General features: G+C 39.8%; 3 protein-coding genes and 1 non-coding gene across 4 annotated transcripts; 3 read left to right on the forward strand and 1 right to left on the reverse strand.

The window, feature by feature from the left end:
• Window positions 1-6570: 6570 nt before the first annotated feature.
• On the forward strand, window positions 6571-10446 carry LOC121781676. Its single transcript, XM_042179387.1, has 2 exons — window positions 6571-7484; window positions 9704-10446. Exons 1-2 carry the CDS (start codon window positions 6894-6896, stop codon window positions 10064-10066), a joined length of 954 nt encoding a protein of 317 aa, XP_042035321.1. The 5' UTR covers window positions 6571-6893; the 3' UTR covers window positions 10067-10446.
• A 1044-nt stretch (window positions 10447-11490) lies between these two features.
• Window positions 11491-11562, reverse strand: TRNAE-UUC. The gene has a single exon. It is a non-coding gene; the product is annotated as a tRNA-Glu (tRNA).
• A 446-nt stretch (window positions 11563-12008) lies between these two features.
• On the forward strand, window positions 12009-17078 carry LOC121781863 (glutamate receptor 3.2-like). Its single transcript, XM_042179565.1, has 6 exons — window positions 12009-12907; window positions 13147-14489; window positions 14575-14852; window positions 14996-15027; window positions 15111-15505; window positions 16389-17078. Exons 1-6 carry the CDS (start codon window positions 12661-12663, stop codon window positions 16860-16862), a joined length of 2769 nt encoding a protein of 922 aa, XP_042035499.1. The 5' UTR covers window positions 12009-12660; the 3' UTR covers window positions 16863-17078.
• Window positions 17079-17126: 48 nt separating this feature from the next.
• Window positions 17127-19015, forward strand: LOC121781864 (transcription factor MYB90-like). The gene is made up of 3 exons (XM_042179566.1): window positions 17127-17595; window positions 17692-17821; window positions 18454-19015. Exons 1-3 carry the CDS (start codon window positions 17487-17489, stop codon window positions 18872-18874), a joined length of 660 nt encoding a protein of 219 aa, XP_042035500.1. The 5' UTR covers window positions 17127-17486; the 3' UTR covers window positions 18875-19015.
• The last annotated feature ends 727 nt before the right edge of the window (window positions 19016-19742 follow it).

Raw genomic sequence — 19742 nt, forward strand, 5'->3', positions numbered from 1 at the left:
GAGGCAAGAGGATCGTTCTAGTGAAAGAATGATGGATGAATCCACTAGTTCTAATCCTCCAAAAAGGACGAGGTCAAGTCCTGAGGATGTTGAACCAAGACGTGGTAAAAGAGTTAAAGTTGCTAAAACATTTGGTCCTGACTTCATAACTTTTATGTTGGATGACGAACCAAAGTCATTGGCGGAAGCTCTGTCTGGCCCAGACGCGGCGTGGTGGCAAGAAGCTATCAACAGTGAAATTGAATCCATCATGAGAAATAACACTTGGGTGTTAGTAGACTTGCCTGAAGGCTGTAAGCCTTTAGGGTGCAAGTGGATTATGAAAAGGAAATATAAGCCCGATGGTACTATAGATAAGTATAAAACTCGCCTAGTTGTCCAAGGCTTTAAGCAGAAAGAAGGGTATGACTTTTTTGATACCTATTCACCTGTTACGAGAATCACTTCCATTCGGGTGCTTCTTGCGATTGCTGCTTTGCACAATCTCGATATTCACCAAATGGATGTGAAAACTGCGTTTCTGAATGGTGATCTGGAAGAAGAAATATATATGGAACAACCCGAAGGGTTTGTTGTGCCTGGGCAAGAGCGTAAAGTATGTAAACTGGTAAAGTCATTATATGGGTTGAAGCAAGCACCATTACAATGACATTTAAAATTTGACAACGTGATGTTGGCAAATGGATTCACTATCAATGAGTGCGATAAGTGTGTTTACATTAAGAACACAGATAACGGTTTTGTTATTGCGTGTCTTTATGTAGATGATATGTTGATTACGGGCAGCAATAGTGCCATTATCAACGAAACCAAAAATATGTTGAAGAGAAATTTCGACATGAAAGATATGGGTTTAGCTGATGTGATTCTCGGAATCAAAATTAAAAGGAATCATGAGGGAATTGCTCTGACACAATCTCATTATATTGAGAAAGTGCTAAAGAAATTTCACTCGTTCGATTGTGAGCCAGCTAAGACTCCATTGGAACCCAACGTGCATTTGAGTAAGCACACGGGTGAGCCTATAGCTCAAGAAGAATATGCAAAGATCATAGAAAGTTTGATGTTTATCACAAACTGTACTCTACCTGATCTTGCTTGTCCTGTAAACAAGTTGAGCTGATTTACGAGTAACCCGAGTAAGGAACATTGGAAAGCTTTGTGTAGAGTTTTGAGATACTTGAAGTATACTATTAACTTTGGGTTGCATTACACAAGATACCCCCAAGTACTTGAAGGGTACTGTGATGCAAATTGGATCTCTGATTCAAAAGACTCATTTTCGACAAGTGGGTATGTGTTCACTGTGGGGGGTGGTGTTGTTTCGTGGAAATCAATGAAACAGACGTGTATTGCTCGTTCCACCATGGAATCTGAGTTTATCGCTTTGGATAAAGCAGGGGAAGAAGCCGAGTGGCTCAGAAATTTCCTAGAATGTATTCCATGTTGGAAGAAGCCAGTGCCCGCAGTATTGCTACACTGTGATAGCAAAGCAGCTATAGGTAGAGCACAAAATGGCTTTTATAATGGTAAGTCTCGACATATTCGTCGGCGACATAATACCGTAAGACAGTTGATCACAAGTGGTGTTATCACAGTTGACTATGTAAGGTCAATGGATAACTTAGCGGATCCGTTAACAAAAGGTTTAAACCGTGATCAAATGCATAAATTGCTAAAAGGAATGAGACTGAAAACCACATCTTAAAAGATGATTATAGTGGTAACCCAACCATACGATTGGAGATCCCATGGGCTTGGTTCAATGGGAAAACGAAGCTATATGAATCTAGTTGTAACACTCGGAAGATTTTTAATCTTCGCCCATTCTTTAGAAAGCATTGAGTGTTGTAACCTGCTTGTGGTAAGAGGCTAAGTTTTGACTTTTAATGATTCTTAGAAACCTCGAGGAGGTGGGGTATTGCAGGATACCTAGAAAAGAATCACCTATGTAAGTGAAGAAGTGTGAGCCGCTTCAACATGCGAATCACTTATGAATCCAAAGTGGTGTTCCATGGTCAGTAAAGGACACAAACGTGAGAACTGGTGAGTTTGTAAATAATATTGTGTCAATATTATTGTCTCGGTATACACCAAGGAGGAATGGTTCAAGGCATCACGTCCACCAGGCCGCCGGTATGCCCGATAGTGTTGACTATGGAAAGTTCAAAGCCCCAAGCTACTATTCCAAATGCAATATTGTTTCTCGAGAATTGAGCAAAAGAGTCTGCATGCATGCATTTGTGTCTGGTGTTGGTTTGAGCTTGCAGCGCTCTAACCAATGTGGGGGATTGTTGGAATCATGTGGAAAATGTGAGAAATTGGAAGGGTCTCAAAGCCTTTCATTTTCTTAAGTCTTTTGGCTTTTCAACTTAAGGTAACCTCCATGTAGTTTATGGGGATCCTTAATGCCAAGACTTTTGAAGTGGTCTCTCCTTACCTATAAATAGGTGGGTTTGATAGATGAGAAATACGAACACCACAACAAGCATTCTCTCTTCTCTAGCTCTCTACATCCTAGTTCACATATAGGAGCATTGTCTAGCTCGATTCTCGGAACTCAATCAAGTTCGCCGGTGCCTAGCGGGTTTGAGGTGCTTCTACACGCTAGGAGGAAGTCGTTTTATCTTTGGGGGCAATACGCCATTACGTGAGCACTAGCCGGGGCGTAATTTGTCTTGCGGAAAGAGGGCTTTTCTCGACTCGACTTATAAATTTGGTTTGCTTTATTTCCGTTGTAATTTTCATTCATCTTTTTGTTGCAAGTTTCCTTTCAATTGTAATAGTTAGAGTACCTCCTGTACACGGCTTGGGAATTTCATCCCATTATTTCTAACAGGTAACAATATGATATTCTGTCATACCGTAGTTTTTGGTACGATGTACAATATGACGTTCTCGGTATGGTATACCATACCGATCCACCCCCAGCCCCATATTCAATGAATATACAGGTGTCCCTAAGTTTGGAGCACAAGAACCGTGCTCATTTCAGTGACCCAGGCTCAGTGCAACTTATGCATGAACCGTGCGTGTCATGACATGAGTGCATGGACCGTGTGTGTCATGACATGAGTACACGTCCCGTGCTCATTTTTTCAAGACCATAGAGCGAAAAGGGTTGCAAGGCCCGTGCCTAAGGAAAACACTTAGCATGAACTATCCGCGGCAATAGTGAGTCTATAAGTCTTGGTTACCAACTAAGATTTTTCGAATCCTAATCCAACTCTGCGTACTATAAAAATGACCTCATAGTCTCATAATTAATGAGTGAAGTAGATAAAAAATCACAAGATTTCACTACAATAACAAGATTGAAGGGATTAATTGACATCCAACTCATCCATTGGGAATTTATTCCACACAGTTGATACTTTTAGCTTCTTCATTCTTCATCTCTTTCTTAGAGTAAATGTCAAAATTGGTCATAAACATATAGACATTTTACGATTTTGATCATAGACATTATCTTCTGAATTTTCGCATCTCAAGCATTTCAACTCGGATCACCCCGAGGAGACCGTCGCCCTCATCAATGCCTACAAGGACAAGTGGTACTCCCTCCGCCGCGGCAACCTCCGCGGCAACCACTGGCATGAGGTCGCCGACGACGTCGCCTCCCGCTCCCCCCGCCCTCCCCGCCAAGACCTCCGTCCACTGGAAAATCGTTCCATTTTCTTTTCATTTCCCTTTTTAATATTTATTTGTTTTGTAATTTGTTTTGTATTTTAAATGATTTCCATTTTAAAATAATTAATGATATAATTAGGGAGTTAATAATCATACTTGACGACTTCATTTGGTCAAAATCAGAAATAAAAACGTTGATTGTTAAATTTGACAGAAAAGTTAGTTCTGGACCGATTGTGATCCGAGTTGAAATGTTTGAGATGCGAAAATTCAAAAGATAATGTTTATGACCAAAATCGTAAAATGAGCATATGTTCAAGACCAATTTTGGTCTTTCGATTTTAAGGTGCCCATAAAGAGGGGTAATTACATATTTTATACAAAATGTTTTACCTTTGTTTCAATTTAGTACAAAAATTATTAAGTTTACATATTATATACAAAAAGTTTACTAAGTGTTTTAAGTTAATACATTCCGTTAAATATTTATTTTTTAAAAAAAAGGTTTAATATTTTTTAGTTGTATTCTCCATTGTTATATGAGAAACCTTAGACAATAAAATGCAATTTGCTAATTTGATGGTGAAGAGTGGTGAATATTTTCTATGTGTTTTTGTGAGTAATAAAAATAACTTTTTGATATAATTAATTGAATATTTTAATTAAATTGTTTTTGTACAAATCTGAAACACTGATGAAACTTTTTGTATGTATGATATAATTAGAAGTAATGGTGTTAGTGTGGACTTGACGGAATGTATTATTTTGTATAACTTAGTAAAAAAATTTTGTATGTAATTTTTGTATTAAATTGAAATAAAGGTGAAACATTTTGTACGAAAATGTAATTAGCCCCATAAATACCACAACCATAACATCATATTAGCGAAAGAGATTCATACTATACGGCATACGACTCGCCACTAACCCAAATACGAGATTTTAACTTTTTGGATAGATCCAACATAAGGCCATCCGCAAGGGCGCCTAGCGCACCGCCTAGTCGAGCGCCGGCGCTAGGCGGTCCATTGCAACCGCCCAACGGATTTCGGAATTAAAAACCACCGAGCGTTCGGTAGTTTCGCGGCGCTAGGCGGTGCGCTGGGCGATCCGCTCGGCGCTATTGCAGCGCCCGGATCGCCTAGCGCACAGCTGAGCGGAATTTTTATTTTTAATTATTGTAATTTTTTTAAGCATGCGGAGGCGACGGAGGAGACAGCGACGGAGGAGACGACGACGGAGACGAGGAGTGAATTATTGTACTTTTTTTAATTATTATAATTTTTTTAAATTATTGTACTTTTTTAAATTTTAATAGTATTATTAATGTTTCCCGTATATGTCTCGTAAATTAAATTCCGTATATTGTGTGATTGTTAATTATTTCATTTTTATATAATTGTTATTAGTGATGTGGCTAGTGATGTGGCTAGGCTATGGCTGGGCTATGACTGGGTTATTTGCTTGTTTTGATGATGTGGCAGGAGGATTTTTAGTGTTGATGATGTGGCAGGAGGAGTTTGTGGCTAGGCTATGGCTGGGCTATTGCTGGGCTATTCCTATTGTGGATGGCCTAACTGCAGTGCAGTATGTCGAAGTCGAACTGGCCTCTACTCTAGTAGTTGCGCTGCGCTCATGTTATTTTAACCTCCTTGCCGAGGATCCTTATTATATGCGGATCTGAGCCACTACACAAGGTGGGTCATAATTTAAAATCACTTCACCATGCTTCTATAATAAGGTGACTAAAGTCCCAAAATGGTCCTTAACATATTACGTTTTTTTGATTTTGGTCCAAAACATTATTTTTTGAATTATTCGGTCTCTCACATTTGAAATCGGATCACATTTGATCCATTTTGGACGGTTCCGTCAAATTTTTGACGGTTTCAAGTACCGGGTCACAAATCCGTCACTAATCCGTCACTAACTGGGAGAAACTGATCCGTCAGTAATCCGTCACAAAATCCGTCACTAATCCAGCCACTTCTTGAACTCCTCAGCCGTTTCGCGCCCAATCGGATCAACGCCCCAAAGGCGGGGCAATTCAGGAACATCCCTTCCAAATTGAAACCCTTCGGATTCTCCAACCCGCATTGCGATATTGTGTGCTATATTCCCGCCAGCGCCGTCCCCGCGTAAATACACACACTTCAGATCGGCGTATTCCTTGATCCATTCCTCCTTGCCCTCGGCGATCCACTTGAGAGCACGCCATGAATCCTCGAACGCGATCGGGAGCGGGAATTCAGGGGCTAATCGGTAATTTACCGAGACGGCGACGACGTTGGCTTGAGTGACTAAGTGATTGAGGTGCTTATGATAGAGCGGGGAGAAGGTGGATTCGACGATGAAGCCGCCGCCGTGGTAGTAGACGAGAAGCGGGAGCTTTTTGGTTGGATCGGCGTTGGGCGGGAGGTAAATCCGGGCGGAGAGTTGATATCCGCCGCGATTTCGACGTCCTTGGATTGGACGCCCGTGGCTGGATCTAGTGAAGGGGAAGCGACATCTTTGCCGACTGCGATGGAAGGGAAGAGTTCATGGAGAATTTCGTCCATTGATGATTAGTGTTTTTGTTAGTTTCTCATTGGGATTATCATTCTTATATACGCAATTGATGGTATCATTCTTATATACGCAATTGATGATTATCACTGAGATTTGTGACGGATTTGTGACGGATCAGTTTCTCCCAGTTAGTGACGGATTAGCGACGGATTTGTGACCCGATAATTAAAACCATCAAAAAATTGACGGAATCGTCCAAAATGGACCAAATGTGATCCGATTTCAAATGTGAGAGACCGAATAATTCAAAAGATAATGTTTTTGACCAAAATAAAAAAACGCAATATATTAAAGACCAAATTGAGACTTTAGTGTAATAAGGTAGGTTGTGGATATACATAATCCAATTCCAATGAACCTTTGATAGTGCACACTGTTAATCATCTAAATCATCAAATCCCCAAATTACATCATCGTTTGTAGTCACAAACATATCATCTTCTTCAACTACATACTTAAATTCGAATTTATTAGAGTATTAAATGATAAAAAAAGAATTAATAATCCATTTCGAAGCTTGATTTGAATCACGAACATAAAATCGCCGAGCGAGCAAGACTCCGGCATCTCCTGAGATCGGCTACATTTCAATTACTCGAGTTTCCCCACAACTAATTGAGTGTAGTTCATGATCCGTTTCTCCGTTTTTACCGAATTGAGATTAGATTCCAGTTCGATTGCGCAAGATCCGATTCATGGCGAATGCGTGGAGACGAACCCAATCCACCATAATCCTAACCCCCAAAAACCTCCTCCTCTTCATCTCCACCTCCCTCGTCCTCCTCACATTCCTCTACCTCTCCTCCCAAACCCCCACCCCCAAATCCCCCATCCACTCCCTCTCAGATCGAGCCATCAACCCCTTCGACTGCCTCGCCGCCCCGCAGGCCCACCCCGTGGTGGCCAACACCGTCGAGGGGCTCAAGTTCCCCTTCCTCTACTCGCTCTCCGACTTCGGAACCTTGCCCGATAAGCCCCACAAGAACATCGTCCGCATCCTCAAGGGGAAGCCCTTCCGCCGCCCCGACATTTCGGCCACCGTGCAGGAGCTTCTCGGGGAGATGAAGGCGCGCAATCGGCAGGGGATTTTCGTCGACGTTGGGGCTAATGTCGGGATGGCCAGCTTTGCCGCTGCGGTTATGGGGTTTAAAGTGGTGGCGTTTGAGCCGGTTTTTGAGAATTTGCAGAAGCTTTGTGAGGGGATTTATTTCAATCGAGTTGGGGATTTGGTTGAGCTGTTTGAAGCCGCTGCGTCTGATCACTCCGGCAACATCACGTTCCACAAGGTATTTATTCTACGTGTATTTTCTTCTTCTAATTGTCAAATGTGTTTGATTGCTTTTGTAACAATACGGTTTGGATTTAGAGCTAGCTTGTTCTGGATTAGAATGGATTAGATTGGTAATTTAAGAGAATTTTCGGAATATGAGTTTAAATTCGCTGACCTTTCGAGATAAGGGATTCAATTTGCTTACCTTTCGAAATATGGTTTCGAGACATGCGAATTTTTCGGAATAAGGTTTTTACACCTTTTTATATATATTCTCTTCATTTTTCTTATTATTTCCCTTCCAATAATTATAGATTTACTAAACTATCCTTTAACCCATCTCAAAAAAATTTCATTTTACCTCCCTCCAAACGATTTGCGCACGCCGCCTCCGCCTCCACCCTCCACTTCGCCGCCGCCTCTTCACCGTCTCTGCCTCCACCCTTCGCCACCTTTGCTTCTACTCTTCGCCGCTCTTCATCATTTATGTGTGGAAGTGGAAGCGGAGGTGGAGAATCACCAGCCGAAGAGGCCTCCGAAGACCGAATTCGAGAGCATCTCGCATCCAGCTCCTCATCCGCCGCAAGACGGCCGCAATCGCCGCCCTCGACGCAGGACTCTACTCCGAAGCCGTTAGACACTTCACGAAAATCCTTGACGGGCATCGGGGCGCGCCGCATGTGTTTCTGTCAGAGTGCTACGTCCACCGCGCCTCGGCCTTCCGATCGGCCGGACGAATCGTAGAGGCCATCGCCGATTGCAACAGAGCCCTAGCGCTGGACACGTCTTGCATCGAGGCGCTGGCCATTAGAGCGGCGAAGAGTGGAAGCGGAGGTGGTGAATGGTGGAGGCAAAGACGGTGAAGAGGCGCCAGGAAGAGGTGGCGGCGAAGTGGAGGGTGGAGGTGGAGGCGGAGGCGGAGGCGGCGTGAACGTGAGAATTTGAGAGAGAAGATTGACTTTTAAGAGTGGAGCGCAAATCATTTGGAGGGAGGTAAAATGAATTTTTTGAGAGATGAGTTAAAGGATAGTTTAGTAAATCTACAATTATTGGAAGGGAAATAATAAGAAAAATGAAGAGAATAAATATAAAAAGGTGTAAAACCCTTATTCTGAATAATTCGCATGTCTCGGACCCATATTTCGAAAAGTAAGCGAATTGAATCCCTTATCTCGAAAGGTCAGCGAATTTAAACCCATATTTCGAAATTTCTCCGTAAGGAACGCTATTCTTGTGTGAGTTTCATATGCTGAAGTTGTGAGATTTGGTAGGTTTCTGAATTTTCTAGGAAGTTGCTATGTAATTACGAGGTTTAGCCGGTACCTTCTTATGGGGAACTGTAGAATATCTATGTTCTTGGAATTTTGTTTGTTTGATATGTTAAGCTTGTCTTACGCATAGATTTTTATGTATGCTCTATCCTTCGCTATGGTGTTGACTGTCGATGCTCTACATGTGTGTTGTACTCTGTGTTTATAAATTAGATATGGCTCCTATGTCTTGATGCTAAGAGATATAATGACATGGTAGCAAAGTGAATCCTTTTCCTGGCATAGCATGTTCAAGATATAGTGTGGTGGAGATGGATGCAAGAAAGTGAGAGACATGGGTTTAGTTATAGGGTCTGTGTCAATGGTGATCTCTAATTCGAACCTTAGTTTCTTATGGCTTTGTTATTAAGGGCAACATATCCCGTGTTTGGTGACGACCAATAATCCTGATTGGTTGGGCTCAGGGCACCAGTTATGACAGTCTACCACTCTCTTGTAGTAGTATTAAATAGTTCTAAGATCAATTTTGTCAAAGACGTGAGAAATTAGATAGCTAGTAGCACACCACGGCGTGGTCAGGCGCCAAACTAGGGTTAGGTGCTCGGGAGAAAAGCAGGGATCCCTATATCAGGAGCTCATCTTGTGGCTTAGAGGGGACTATATTTGAGCTAGGTGGGATTTCTTACTACGCTGATTAGGCTTCATTTTTCCTTAGCATGTTTTTTTCGTGAGTGATGTATCATATTTGGCATTGAGGCGGCTCTGCCTATCTGTTTCAACTGCGTTTTTTTCCCTGATTAGCTGTCTCTTTTGAATATAGAAGTCATAATTTTCTTACTGAGTGTTGTCCTATACATGTTATAAGTCTGAAAATTATATAAATCAAGTTTTCTTCATTCACGTGTCAGTCGGTGGTCTTTGTTGCTGATAATCACATCCTTCTTGTCAACATGTAAATTATTAGTTGGTTGGTCGGCTTGACAACAGTGCAGTCTCAGCCGCTGGTGCCAAGATGGCTTTCAAGTCCAATGAAGAGATTGCACTTCAACTGAGGTCCATTCCTCTCGATGATGTAATCCGAGACTCTGAGCATGTCCTCTTGCTTAAAATAGACGTTCAGGGTTGGGAGTATCAAGTCCTCAAGGGCGCTTCAAAATTACTATCGAGAAAGAAGAGTGAAGCTCCACACCTGATATATGAAGAAGACGAGCGTTTATTACAAGCGAGCAACAGTAGTGCACATGAGATACGGGAGTTCCTTCGCACAATGGGCTACCGGCAATGCACACAGCATGGAACAGATGCACACTGCACGAAAACAGATTGAAATCTTCATTTGTCTGTCTATCAATTCGCACAAGAAGTAACAGTGATTGAGCAAGCATGATGCACTTACTTAGAATATGTGCGTGGTGATAAGCAATCGACCGAGTCCTGTGTTCGAACAGATGTTATGCCTTTGAACGACCCCTGATGAGACTCGGTTTCCAGGTTCTCAGTTATCTGTAGACATTATGATATTGCCTGGGTTCCAAATGAAGCTCTGCAAAGGCCAGTTGAGATTTTCATGCTTGTAATCGTTTAGAGTGAGAATTTCATTTCAGTTTAATTTTGATCTTAAATTTTTTTTCAGTCTATTGCTTTTGTTGAAGTCAAAACAGAACTCTTGGGCAATGGATTAAGTGTTGCAAATGCAACTTTTTTTTCTGTGATTACTAACAACCTAGGTTCTTAGCATGCTGTCATTTTCATATGCAACTTGTTATTGAAATAATGCATTTTTTTTTCTGTGATGACTAATAACTAGATTCCTAGGGTGTTGTCATTTTCTTATGCAACTTGTTATTATTGTATGTCTAAGTGCAGCTTTTAATTACTAAAACGTTTCTTATCTGTTTAATTCTGTTGTTGATCTTAGAATAATTAATTCATGTTTCCACGCATCCGTATGAATCTAAAATTGATGAAGAATGACTATTTATTTGTAAGGTAAAAAAGCAAACACATAAAAAAATATTACTACTTCGGTCCACAAAATAGACTACTTTATTATTTTGGGATGTCAACAAAACTTAGATCAATTCCAGATATGTAAAGTTCTAAACAAATACTAACTTTGCACGTCATTCTAAATGTGGACCTCACACTCCATTAACACTACTTCCACAACTTTTTCCCTTTCTCTTTCTCTTACTTTACTAATTAATGCATAAAACCCATGTCATAACTTTGTCTATTTTTTGTGGCCCGGGGTTGTATATACTCCCTCTGCCCACAAAAAATAGTCTCATTTGTAGACGACATAGATTTTAATAAGAAATTGGTAAAGTGAAAGAGGATAAAAAGTAAAGTAAGAGAGATATGGAAATAAAGATAATTAAAGTTATGAGAAAGATGAGAAAATGTGAGTAAAGTATGAGAGAGAAACTTTAGGTGGAAATTCTAAAATGATAAAATAAGATTATTTTTTGAGGAGGAAGGGAGTAAAAATTTTCTGAGTTTGTAAAAAATTGATTAAACAAGAAGATGTTCAGAATGACCATTCTTATCAAAAGTGACAATTGCGAAATAAAGATATTTTTAATAATTAAAAAATATTAGTCGTAAATTTAATGAATGAAATGGTGAAAGCGCCTAAGAGCATCACAGTGGGGTGGACAATAGGCCGCCCGATGCCTCGGGCGCGCCATCGTCCGTCACTGTGGGTGACGCGGACGATGTAGACGATGCAACGCATTTTCCTTAAAAAAATGCATTTGCCGGGAGTCAAACCTGGGTCTATTGCTTGAAAGGCAATTATCCTAACCATTGGACTACAAACACTAGTTGAGATATTTTGAAAACTAATTATTAAAAATGCTTAGTGCCTTACTAATTATTTGTTAGCTTCATTAAAGTAGGCCCCTAAATAGTTTTAGATTTACACGAATTTATTCGCAATAAGGTTATATTTAATTAGTATGATTGAGAAAATGAATAAATAAAATTATGATTAAAAAGTAGAATTCGGTGAAACGAGAATTTGCTTCTTCGAGTTATTAAGATGATTAATTTTATAAATGAAATGAAGGTTTTTCCCAATTTTTATAGTTATTTAAATATTTAAATAAAAGAAAATGCTTAGGGCGCCCTTTAGGACGATGCCCTACTGCAGGTGAAATGATAGAAGGATAAAATGTTGACGTGGCGGTGCATAGGGCGGGCTTTAGGACGCCCTTTTATGGCGCTCCATCGTGGATGCTCTAAAATAGAAAGAAAACAAACGTGCTTAATCAAAAAGAAAGAACCAACGAATGAAAAAAAAATCTGGTATTCGCTGAAAAAATGGATGGTTGATGATACATGATATCATCATTCCCTTGCAATGGAGTGGGACTGGAATCATGACAGACAAATTTTTGGTGGGAATTGGGCATGCATCATCGATGAGTGCGCGCAACACCCTCGGCCAAAAGTTGAAATGTCAGTTTAGTAGCACAGCAAACTCCATCAATATCTCTAAATATAACAAAATTAACTCAAATCCCACTCTTCATTGCATCACCATGTGCCAATTCTCTCTTTTTCCCGTCGAAACACATGCCCTTTTAGCTCTGCTTCTGTTTATGCTTTTCTTCGTGTAGAGCCTTGCCCCTTCTTTTTGTGTAAAAAAGTGATTTTGTGGACTGTTTCTGACTTCTGAGGAATCTAAATTTAGCTTTGCCATGGCCCCAGTCTGAGGATTCTAAATAGCTATGTTATAAAATGTGTCAATTATATTATTCCTTCATTTCCATCTCTAAAGTTAGTTCTTTGTGTTGGGTGGGGTGGGCCTAACATGCTTTTTCGAACAAAATTCTTGAATTTTGGCACTTGTTTTTGTGGTTTGTTATGATGGCTCCATTTTAGGCTTGGTAGTTGTTTGGTTTTATACCACTGAAGATGAATTTGTGGGTTGTGCTTTTAGCTCTGCTTTGTGTTGGGGGGTTTTCAGAGGAGGAATTGAATCCAGATGACGTGAATATAGGTGCCATTTTCTCGTTCAATACTATTAATGGGGGGGTGTCAAAGATTGGAATGGAGGCTGCTGTTGAGGATGTCAATTCAGACCCTACCATTCTTGGAGGAAGAAAACTTGTTCTTTCATATCATGATTCAAATTTCAGTGGCTTCCTTGGTATTATTGGAGGTACATATATGGATAAGGCTGTGTTTGTGTGAGTATGTTTATCTGAATCTCTATGAACTAATTAATGTTTCTCTTATGTTCAATCCACATATATGTGTGTTTGAGTTTCTATGAATATGTGGATGAAAGCGTGTTTACCTTATTGTTTATGAGTTAATTAATGTTACTCTTATGTTCTTGCGATGAGAATTTTTTGAAGTGTATAACGGAGTTAAGATTATATGCGAATCTAAACACAGGACTGGAGTACATGGAGACTAATAAGGTTGCAATTATTGGACCACAAACCTCTGGGATGGCACATATTCTATCACATCTTGCAAACGAACTCCATGTGCCAATGTTGTCGTTTACAGCATTGGACCCCAGCCTTTCGTCGCTTCAATACCCCTACTTCATACAAACAGCACCAAATGATCTTTTCCAAATGACAGCCATAGCCGATATGATTAGTTACTTTGGTTACAGAGAGGTGGTAACTATTTATACAGATGATGAGCAGAGCCGTGGAAGTATCATAGCTCTAGGGGATAAGCTTGCCGAGAGGCGTTGCAAAATCTCTTACAAAGCAGTGCTTCCCCCGGAGGCCTTAGCAACTCGCAGAGAGATCAGGGATGCTTTAGTTGAGGTTTCAGTGATGGAGTCCCGAGTGATTGTTGTGCATGCCTACTCTATAATTGGACTTCAAGTTTTTGATCTGGCCAATAAACTTGGCATGATGGGAAAGGGATATGTTTGGATTGCTACTGCTTGGATGTCCACTGTGTTGGATTCAAGGCCTGTTTCTGGAGAAGCCGCTAAATCCATTCAAGGAGCGCTCACACTCCGGCCCCATACTGTAGATTCTAAGAGGAAAAGTGAATTCTTGTCTAGGTGGAAAACATTAAGCAATGGTTCTATTGGCTTCAATCCTTATGGCTTATATGCTTATGATACTGTTTGGATGGTTGCTAATGCGGTAAAAACGTTGCTGGATCATGGTGGTACCGTCTCTTTCTCAAATGACTCACACTTGAGTCATTTGGGAGGAGGGACCCTAAACCTTGGTGCATTAAGCACATTTGATGGAGGGAGTCAACTGCTTCATAACATATTACATATCAATATGACAGGTTTAACTGGTCCGATTGCCTTTGATATGGATAATAAATCCGTATTGCATCCTGCGTTTGATATACTTAATGTTGTTGGGAGGAGTTACAAGCAAATAGGTTACTGGTCTAACTATTCTGGCCTTTCGGTTGTGCCTCCAGAGGTTCTTTACACCAAAGAACGTAATCATTCAAGTTCTAGCCAACAATTAGACCTCACGGTGTGGCCAGGGCAAACAGTGGACAAGCCACGAGGGTGGGTTTTCCCACATAATGGGAGGCAGTTAAGAATTGGAATTCCAAAGAGGGTCAGTTACAAAGCTTTTGTCTCGGAGGATGAAAAAACCAATGAGATTCGTGGATACTGCATAGATGTATTCGTTGCTGCCATAAACTTGCTTTCATATGCGGTCCCTCATAAGTTTGTCTTATATGGGGATGGACACAAGAATCCTAATTATGCAGAGCTCGTGAGGCTGGTCACATCCAATGTAAGTGTAACTTGTAACTGATGTTATCTGGTGCTAATCCTCGAAAATGAACTTGAATTTGTGTTCTACAACTGCTTCTGTGCAGGTCTTTGATGCAGTCGTTGGTGATATAGCAATCGTTACCAACCGTACCAAGATAGTGGACTTCACTCAGCCTTATATAGAGTCTGGGCTGGTTGTTGTGGCGCCAGTCAGGAAAATGAACTCCAGCCCTTGGGCTTTCATGCGCCCTTTCAGTCCCTTGATGTGGGTTGTTACAGCGGCATTTTTCGTCATTGTTGCAGTGGTGATTTGGATCCTCGAACACAGAATAAATGACGAATTTCGTGGTCCTCCAAAGAAACAGTTCCTCACAATTTTATGGTGAGAATATAAGCCAATATAACATCGTCTCTAGGAGAGACAATCTATTTCTTACACGAGTCCTCGATGAGCGTGCTTCTAAGCTATGTTTATTTATTTTTGGTAGTTTAAACACTCAGTATTATTCTATCTTCACCTTGCAGGTTTGGCTTTTCAACTATGTTTTTTGCACACAGTAAGTATCAACAGTGTTTAGGCTAATATCTTGGCAGTAGCATAATTTTTTTCACTGACATTCGATGACGTTTGCATTTTCAGGAGAAAATACGACGAGTACTCTTGGTCGTATGGTTTTAATCCTCTGGCTTTTTGTGGTCTTGATAATTACATCAAGCTACACTGCAAGCTTGACTTCGATTCTCACCGTTCAACAATTAGCCCCATCCATTAGGGGGATTGAGTCCTTGACCACAAGCAATGACCATATTGGGTTTCAAGTGGGGTCCTTTGCCGAAAGTTATCTTAGCGACGAGCTAAACATTGCCAAATCTAGACTTGTACCTCTCGGTTCGCCGGAAGAATACGCAGATGCACTTACCAGAGGAAGAGTTGCTGCAGTCGTCGATGAGCGTCCATACGTGGACTTGTTCCTCTCAAACTACTGCATGTTCCAAACTGTTGGACAAGAGTTCACAAAAAGCGGTTGGGGATTTGTGAGTATTTCTAACCTTAATGTCACACAAAGATATCACTAACTGATGCCAACGTGGAAGCGTGCATTCTTGTAGGTTAATGTCACATAAAGATATCACTAACTGATGCCAACGTGGAAGCGTGCATTCTTGTAGCTTTCATCAATATAAGAAAACATTCCAGTTCAATCGGTTGAACCGTGCATACATGATTGTTAACAATTAGCAGAGAAAAATTACTTACTTCTCTTGAACTCTTTCAAAATAAATCATTTGGTAACTTGGAAAAAAAAGAGAATGGAAATGGTTTAGGACTGTTTTCATTGATTTAAGTTGTAGAGCTAGCACTTAATTCCTTGTTGCTAACTAAAAATATTTCCCGGAGTTCTGAAAGAAGCGATCCTCTGATCTTTCTGCACATACGAATCAGGGTTCATTATAGTTTGGGTCTCCAACTTAGGTTTTTAATTTAAAAACCCTCGATTTTGGAAAAAAAGTTTGATTTATGAGTCACCTTGCTAGCTTCTTAGATAGCCGTCACATTGTACAATTTGTATTGGATAATGTAGATTCTGGCAAATTGACTGGTAACTGTCACCGGATTCTGTAAAGCAGGGCATAAATGAAACTTTTTCCTAAGTTTGAAGGTTTTTGAAGTGAAAACATTATCTGGAAAACGCTCTAGTATGTATACACGTGTTCTTTCTACGGTTTAGCATCTTGGGAACTCGAATTGTAATTTAGCTATCGATACTTGATCTTGTAATTGGTGTCGGTGTCTGATCCCTCTCCAAACATGTATGTATGACCAACTGTTTTCGTTATAAGTTTGCGCAACATATATGATGGAAATTTTCTTGTCTCGTTCTTTTCCCATTTGGTTTGTGCATGCTTCCTTTTGTAGGCATTTCCAAGAGACTCTCCTCTAGCTATGGACATGTCCACTGCAATTTTATCTCTGTCAGAGAGTGGCGAGCTTCAAACGATACACGACAGGTGGCTGAATACAAGAACTTGCGGTCAGAAAAGCTCTGATAACACTGATCAGCTTCACCTGAAGAGCTTCAGGGGGCTTTTCCTAATATGTGGAATCACCTGCTTAGCTGCCGTCTTCATCTATTTCTGCTTGATTTGCAGTAAGTTCCGGCGGCATTCTCCTAAATTGTCAGAATCCTCCGCGCAAGCCAGTTCACCGTCCGTACGAATAAGAAGATTCTTGTCTTTTGTCGATGAGAAAGAAGACTCGTTGAAGAGCAGAATGAAAAGAAAGCACATCGAAATGCTATCCAGGAGTAGTCGAGAGGAACAGCAATCGCACAACGAGGTTCGGGAGGAAGAATTGGACGAGGGGCACAACGGCAATGGCTACTTCCGTTGAGCGTTGGAATTTGTTTCAACAGTTTTCTGTGAAACCAACAACAGCCTGATCTCTAGCTAAACTACACTGGAAATAAGTAAAATGCAGGGAAAGTAAGTAAAATGCAACCCTATAGGTATATATGTATGGTGCTTTATTACTCTTTGCTTCAATGCAAAATCTATAATTTTTACACTGTTGTATGGTTTAGTAATATAATTACTTGTTTGGCTAAAATTATAAGCTTCTAATTACCTCCCTCGACAATCTATATGGTCATACAAACATACTAATGTGACGAATGGATAATAATCTGTCGGTAAAACTTACCAACGGCCAAAAGTCGTTGGTGGAGTAAATATTTTTTACCATCAAAGCTATTACCGATTTGCATAGTTTGTCGAGGAGGAAGGCATTTATTGATGGATTCAGTGACGGAGAGTTTGATGAAGCAAAGAAGGATGAGTGCGATGTCGTTTTCAGCAGTTACCAGAAATTCGGAAATGGTCTGGGGTGATATGTGCAAGTCATAAAACACCGAAGGGGGAGAGCAGATAGGGTAGATGCTCCATAAATTGTGTCATCACGTGCTAAAGCTATATAACATAGGTTGGAGAGAAGAGGAGGAGGAGGAGAAGTGAATCAATGGAGGGAGTGAGGAAAGGCATGTGGACCCCTGAGGAAGATATTCTCCTTAGGAAATGCATTGAGACTTATGGCCAAGGGAAGTGGCATCTTGTTCCTCTTAGAGCAGGTGATTAGATTAGATTGTATTGTTTCTTTCACTTTTTGGAGAACTATATGTATATGTGAAATGCAAATTTGTTTTATTTTTGAATGTATGTATCAGGGCTGAACAGATGCAGGAAGAGTTGTAGGTTAAGATGGTTGAATTATTTGAAGCCTAATATCAAAAGAGGCCAATTTTCGAATGCCGAAGTCGATCTCATTGTTAGGCTTCACAAGCTCTTAGGCAACAGGCATGCTATGCTCACTTTGTTTTTTTTTTGTTTTGTTTGAGTAACTTTTAATCTCTCTCTCTCTCTCTCTCTACATAGAAGTTTTCCATAAAATTATAAGTAGAATTACATTTAGTTGTACTTAATTTTATGGAAGACAAGTTTAATTTGATGTCAACTTTTAATTTATTTTATGAACATTTCACACGTACTAATAATTTTCAGATCTTTAAAAATCATAAACGCCTTGAAATTTTGCACTTTGTGTGAAACTAAAAGAATTTCTAAATCCGACAATTTTTTTAATCTTCGACGTTAAAAAAAGGGGTTTAATATATACAATGTGATGATCATAAATGCACGCATGTTCGGGAGCCCAACAAGTTAGATAATAGCCCTTAAAATTGTCTTAAATGCAAATTTAACATTGGTTGAGTTTTTTTCATTGATTGTAGACTAGTATCCAAATCCAATAGGATATCCGATTTAGGAAAGAATATCATGTGATGCACCATTTAAAACAAACTTTTCCTTTTCCTGGCTAAACAAGACATGTTACATTAAAAATTTATTTCCAAAATGGAAGAAATCATTATGTATATTTCATAGTAATTTTTACTAGAATATTTCAATTTGTATACTTCATATTTCAGATGGTCTCTCATTGCGGGTAGGCTACCGGGAAGGACAGCGAACGACATCAAGAACTTCTGGAACAGCCATATCGAGAAGAGGGTCGCAGCAGAGGCCTTAACGGGTCGGGCCAGAGGCCAAAAATCCATCACCCGCAGCAACATCTTGCGCCCCCGACCCCGGACCTTCTCAGCCCTACGCCCCGAGACGGGCCTAGTCACCGCGGATACATCTCAAAGCCACGACGCAGATGAGTGCACGAGGTGGTGGAGCAACTTGCTCGAAATAGCCGCTGATAACGACGACGACGGCGAGAAGGGATTAATGCATGATGCTTGCAACAAACAACAAGATGAAGGTGATGATGTAAAGGAGGATTTCTATGATTTCTCCATTGACGTTGATATTTGGAAGCTTCTCAACTTTGGAGAGGATCAATGATTCATTTCCTTTTAGATTAATGTTGATTAGGGTTTCAATTTTTCTAATTCAGGCTAGTGAGCTGCTACGTGATAAATTAAACTACTTTGTATTTTTTAGTTATTTCCATCCCAATAAATACGAAACATTTGGTTTTCGTCACGTGATTTTATGCGGTGTTATTTTGTGAGTTAATGAAGAGAGGAAAAAAGTAGGGATGGCATTGTTTCTATTTTAGGAAACGTTTCATTTTTAATAAAACAATCCAAAAAGGAAAACGTTTCATTTTTAACGGGACAGATGGAGTATGAAGTAAATGCGTGCAGGAACTAATGGTGAAATATGTATAGTATTGTATCATTAGGAAGCGGCCATCTTTATGGGAATGTTACACCCTTTTTATGTAGCATAGGCACGACCAATCTACAACGAAAATTAAAATTTGTCATGCTACTTAATTTAGATTTACATGTGAGGATGTTATAAGTGAATTTTGATGTGAATATTGTAGCACAAGACCAAAGAAGAGAATATTGTAAACTCAGTTATTGATGTGATTGAGAGTCACCAAACTATATATAGAGATATATAGACAGAAGGGACGTATTCAATTGTCAATCCAAGATCAATTCTTACCATTAGGAGATTTAGTTGATATAATGCCAAATTATATTTTAAATTTAAATTAATTATTAAATAAAATTAAAATGTATTAATGTCAATTATCTCTTATTAAAATTATATCAAAACTTTAAATTTACGTAACTCTCTCGATTTAAATTATTTTTTTCGCAAAAAATATATCAAATTAAAGATAATTTTATAAGGATTCTAACGAGATCTCAATTGCATATGTTACGACAATGTTCGGATGACGGAATTTGATAAT

This window comes from Salvia splendens, chromosome 20, assembly GCF_004379255.2.
Source record: "Salvia splendens isolate huo1 chromosome 20, SspV2, whole genome shotgun sequence".
NCBI lineage: Eukaryota > Viridiplantae > Streptophyta > Magnoliopsida > Lamiales > Lamiaceae > Salvia > Salvia splendens.